Source organism: Corvus brachyrhynchos, unplaced genomic scaffold (genome assembly GCF_000691975.1).
Source record: "Corvus brachyrhynchos isolate BGI_N302 unplaced genomic scaffold, ASM69197v1 scaffold14, whole genome shotgun sequence".
NCBI lineage: Eukaryota > Metazoa > Chordata > Aves > Passeriformes > Corvidae > Corvus > Corvus brachyrhynchos.
Window position 1 is genome coordinate 19,729,707 of NW_008239110.1, and position 5,544 is coordinate 19,735,250.

At 43.6% G+C, this 5,544-nt stretch overlaps 1 protein-coding gene and 1 long non-coding RNA gene across 2 annotated transcripts in view; one reads left to right on the top strand and one right to left on the bottom strand.

Annotated features, from left to right (window-relative positions):
- Positions 1 to 8, bottom strand: part of NUP43 (nucleoporin 43) — a 10,466-nt gene extending 10,458 nt beyond the window's left edge. The window contains exon 1 of the mRNA XM_017739426.1: positions 3 to 8. Coding sequence (XP_017594915.1) covers positions 3 to 8 — 6 coding nt within the window. The remainder of the gene's footprint in view (positions 1 to 2) is intronic.
- Positions 7 to 4,699, top strand: LOC108448020. Its single transcript, XR_001863794.1, has 2 exons — positions 7 to 222; positions 4,297 to 4,699. It is a non-coding gene; the product is annotated as an uncharacterized LOC108448020 (long non-coding RNA).
- Positions 4,700 to 5,544: the final 845 nt, after the last annotated feature.

Genomic DNA, 5,544 nt, shown 5'->3' on the forward strand with positions numbered 1-5,544 from the left:
ACCGGCATATCGGCTCGGCGTCGGTTGCTGGTCGGGTCCGGAGAGGAGGAAATACAGGAAGAAGTGATCGTGCTGCTGTGTTACCTGTCTGCTCGGCTGGGCCGCGTCTACCGGAACGTTGTGTCTGTGTGTCACCTTTGCATGACATGCACCAACGTCTGTTTTCTCAAAATGAGTGACTTACACGGCGACCAAGCATCTCTGGTCTACATCTGCTTTTAAGTAAGCCCTGATTTCAGCTGGGACACGGTTAACTTTCTTCCTATTAGCTGCCACAGCGCTGTGTTTGGGATTTAGTGTGAGAATACTGTGATAACACACTGATGTGTTACTTGTTGCTGAGTGGTGCTTACCCCAAGTCGAGGGCTTTTCAGTCCTCGCTCTGCCGGTGAGCAGGTGCACGAGAAGCCAAGAGGCAGCATGGCCAGGACAGGTGACCCAAACTGGCCGAAGGGATATTCCATGCCATAGAATATCACAGTCACTATATAAACTGGGGGGCATTGGCCGTGAGGGACCAATTGCTGCCCAGGGACAGGCTATTTATCTTCTTTGATTTAAATATTAGAGTCATTAAGAGAGAAGTTATTATCTCAACCCATGTTTTTTACCTTTGTTTTATTCCAGCCCTCCTCCCCATTCCCCCTGGGGTGGGATGGGGGGTTTTGTAGGTCTTATGTGACCAAATATCTGCCTGGTACTTGCTGGCTGGGGTCAAACTTGGATAATTCCAAGTGATACTCTCCTTGCTCTGACAGATTCCTACCTATACAGAAATAAACAGAATATTTTTTTTTGTCCCAAATACTTTGTTAAATCAAACAGGAACACACATGTATTTCCTTTCTAGTATTTCACTTGAGACCTAAACAACTATGCAATAAAAAGTTCAGCGGTTAGTTGTAAACTAAAGGCTGACATAGTTATGTTGTCAGTTGTCATTTCAGAGGATGAGACTATCGGTCCAGTCACTGCAGTCCGGTAAGGGTCTTTCTCACAAAGATTTTTTCAACTTTGTTTTCTGGTGCATCTTTTCCCAAAGCTGATGCTGCCAGGTCTCAGAGGTTCTTTCAGATGGATTTAACAGTGGCTTGGACAAATTTTCGCCTGTGTTATTGCAGTTTTCCTGGTAAAGGCATCTGTCGGATTTCTTCTATACAGCATTTTTGAGTTCCTCATCAAGTCTGCTATGCTGTTTTGTAATCCCTCAGGTGTGATACCAAATTAGTGATATTTTATATGCTTAATGCATCATTTGAACTTAGTTTAACTTTTTTTTCCGTAATTACATTCAGCAGAATCCATCACTGAACATATTCCAAAAGCTGGATGCTATAGTAGTCTACCATACTGCAAACATACCTTACAACAGCTTTGTGGCACGTGACAGTAGCACTGTTATTCTACAGTAGCAAATGCTTCTGGCACCCTTTATTAAGCTGCTAACAGTAGTTCTGCAAGTCACTGTCAACTCCAAGGGTATTTTCAGCTATTTCTTATAACACTTGTGAGAAATATCAATAGGCAGCCTCAGAATACAGCTGCAGACCAGATAGCTAAAAGTTGAAGAGAAAACACTTTGGGATTATTGAAAGTTTTATTAGGCAAATATTTTTGTTGGTTAGTTTGTGATTTCTGTGTGTATTTTTTACCTTATGCTTTTGGATGGTTTCTTTCTTTGCTTAGGATTGCTTGTTCAAAAGCATTTGGGAAGTATTAAGGGAAGTAAGTTGGACATACAGGCTTATTTTCACTTAGAGGAAAAGAACAGTCACAGTTTTTCTTCCCTGTCCTACATTTTTTAAAGAAAATGTTGGCAGCATGTTATATGACGAAAGTGAGAGCTGTGATAGATTTAGGGCTGCTTTGTAAACCTTTAAATATATTCTCTGTGCTTGATCCCTATGAAAGATGTGTACTGTGCTAGTATATAATTTCAGTGTAATGGCAGATTTAAATAAACATATAAAAGGAGGAAATGTGCCTTATCTGATATTTCTGAGGTTTTCAAAAAGGACGTTAAGTCTAGATGAAGCTTACTCTGAGAGTTGAGTCCAAACATATCAGCTGAGACAACAAGGAGCATCTATGGATTATCCTTAAATATGGCTAACACTAGGAGTGTAAGGGAAAGAAACTCAAAGCATGCCTGTCTCTCTGATAGAAGGTAGGGGCCCTGAGAACAAAGGCACTTACTAGATCAGTGGTTCTACTAGGGCAGGATAAAGCTAATTCTGAATTCGATTTGCTTATATTCTGCTTTCCTCCCATCATCATTGAACAATATTTAAAGAAAGTTATTTGGAGATGCCAAAACAATGTTTACAGCTGGTAAGAATTCCTGGAGTTGTGCCCAGTTCATTCTCTTGAACCAGTACAGTCACTGTGCCCAGGTACTGCAGAGAGGATGTAACAGCAGAGGGCCAGGCCCTGAGTGCACTCATAAGCCTTGCTCTTGGCTGGAGCTCCCATCTGGGCTGGGGCACCTTGCTCTTGGCCTGAGCTGTGTTGTAGGAGGGCCTGTGCTCAGCCGTGTTGCCCAAATTTGGTGGCTGGCTTGACTTGGAGTCTGACTTGTCACTTTGCTTGGTGGCAAAACCATTTCTGTCCCCAGTCCAGCTCTGCTTGCTTTGCTTGGACACTGTGGGATGGTGTCCTGCTGTGTCATCTGGAAGGTGTCATCTGGAAGGCTCACTTTCCTTCACGAAGGGATCCCAGTTCTGCTGCTCCCTAATGGGGAAAGTCGCTGATGTGACTGGGTCCTTCTCACCTCATCTTTGAGTGCAGAGCTGGGAAAACATGGATGTGGAATTCAAAATAATGTGAACTTCTGAAATGGTAATACAAAAGGAAGGTGCACACCAAACTGGCTTGAGCTGATAGGAAAAGAAATGAGATGAAGGAGAGTGATTAAGTTAAAAAACAGAATGGAGTCAGGGAGAGGAGTGTGTGTAGGTGTAAAAGCCAATTAGTGTAGGGTTTGGGACATAACTGCGGAAATGTACAGCAGGAACATTTCACAAGGAATTTTCTGCTTGTGGTATGCAGAAGCAGATGGGAGCAGACAGTGATGAGCAATTTTTCAAATTCTTTCTAAATTCAAAGAATTTTAAAAAAATCCAATGGGCTTATGAGGTGGGAGGGAAGGGATGAAACAGAAATAGTAGCTTGGAGGGGTTTATATATAAATGTATGTAAGTACAGCTAGAGGATTGGGATGTGGGTGAGTGTGCAGCAAAGGAAAGGAAATAAAAACTACAGGGAAATTGACACCTCCAAAATATTTGAAACCATTTAGATGAGAAGCACGTCCTGCATAGATGGTTCTACGTGTGGAAGATGAAGGTGCCTGCAATTGACAGTGGGCATCCAGGGACCAAGGTGCTCATACTGGTTTGGACAAATGAGGGGGAGTAGGATACAGATATCCTGAGTATCAGAGCAAATGGAGAGGTTCCACATGAATGATGATGGCCAGAAAACAATATTTTAAAAATTTCTGCTTGTATTTCATTCTAGTAAAGAATGGCTATGTTGCTTTTAGTTTCATCTCAATGGATGTGCTCCTAATAGGTTTTAAAAATGGACTTATGGCCTGGGATTGTAGAACAGAAAGAGTTTGGGGCTCTTACATTTGTTTACTGCGTAAATGGGTGCATCCTGCCACTATTGGTGCATGTTAGTTTCCCAGGGCCCTTTGAGACAACTTGGCTTGTCTTAGAGCTCCTGGAAGCCTGCCAAGCCAAATGCTGTTTCCTTCACACATGCCTGGTATCCACCCAAGACACCCCAGATATTGCTAAGGAAGGCCCACATTTGTTTTAATTCTCTGAATACTCTTGTCAAGAACATGGCAAATAGGTATACTCAGTCAGAAAGTGACTGGGCAAGACTGCAAACTCCTAAGAGAGAAATGCAGGCTCGCTCTTGGTGCTCTGTGACAAGCTTAGGCCTAATTCAAGCTGCTCCTGGTAAGCAGCATCAGTTTGTATGTAAATGGTTTCTCTTGTGTTTCTGGTCTCCCAAGGGGGTAAGTATCCCTGGAATGCTTTTAAACATGGGCCAGCTATTTTCTTGCCAACAACCTCTCTATGTGAGAGCAATGCAGTTTGCTTGCATCTGACAACAGAAAATGTCTTTTCCATTTAAAACAAGTAAGTAGTTCTGTGCTGTACTTTTACAATGTCTGTCTGTTCTCTGTACTTGCTGCCCGTTGGGAATTCCTCTGAACTCCAATGGCTTCTTTCCTTCTCTCTCAGCCCACTGGGTGTAATAGGGAGACCTTTTATATTCTAGGACAGGCTGGGAGCCTCACACGGACAGTTGCCAGATCATGCTTAGGAGAAGCTAGATGGAGAATACAGAATGAAGCAGTGGATCTGTCTCCAGGATTAAAAGAATCAGATGGGAAGTCTATGGATGGGATCTGGTATATGCATTGAGCAACTATCAAATTTGCCCTGGATTGACTGCAAAGTAGAGAAGCAGATTCCCACCTTCACCTCATTTTCTTCACCTGAACCAGCAATGATTGGATGAAATACATGTGTTGTGTGGAGCTGGAACAGGTTCAACGCTCCCAGCCAAGATGTGCTCTCTGACAGAAGATGTAATCTGTGTAATCTCCCATGGTGGTATTTTAGGCTGTGTCCTTGTATCAGAACTGCTTTTAAAAAACAATATAATGCTGGAAATTATATCTGCTGGATGACACCTTATTTTCCCCAACGTTTATACAATATACTATTGATAGGGCCTACCTGTCCATAGTTATGTATCACGTTTCAAAAGCCAAGAACTGAAAACCCTGCCGTCTGGTACCACACCTGTGCCAGTGTGCCTGGTTAAGAAAGGAAGTGCAGCAAACTATTCCCAGGTGTGTGAAGCCCATTTGCAGGGACCAGAAGGCAGCACAAATGCAGAAGTCACAGCACTGACAGTGGGTTCCCCAAAATAGCAAAGATGGTATATGCTTTCCCTTTAAACAATAGACATATATAAGTAACAGGTGGCAAATGAATATTGGTGGTAAAATTGATCATAAAGGAGTTTCAGAGCAGGCAGGAATACTACATTACTGTAGGAAGTGAATTCTCTGGTTTTCCTAATTATGTTATGGGCTGTGGGAGGATCTGAAGGTGCTACTTTCCCCTTAAGATGGCTGCTTCATCGTGGGCCTATGCTGGGACAGAATAAAGTCCCATCAGCATTTACTAAATTCTGAGCTACTGACCTGGACTTCCTTTTAAAAGGAATTTTAATTTACAACTCTGTCCTCTGTCGTCGGCATTGCACCGGTAGATGCTCCTGTGGAATATCGGTACTTTGGCAGCGTTTAGCCAATATATGGCTAAGCCAACTCTCCATAACCTTCCACCTCGCTCCAATTTTCTCAATGTTTCCCAGGTGCCGGGCCGCACCTGCCTTCCCCCGTCGGCACCGTCGCCTGCCCGGGACACACACGGCACGCGCAGCTCCCACGCCCCCTGACCAATGGCAGCCTCCAACACGTAGGCCTGGCCCGTGCGGGCTGGCTGCGGCCAA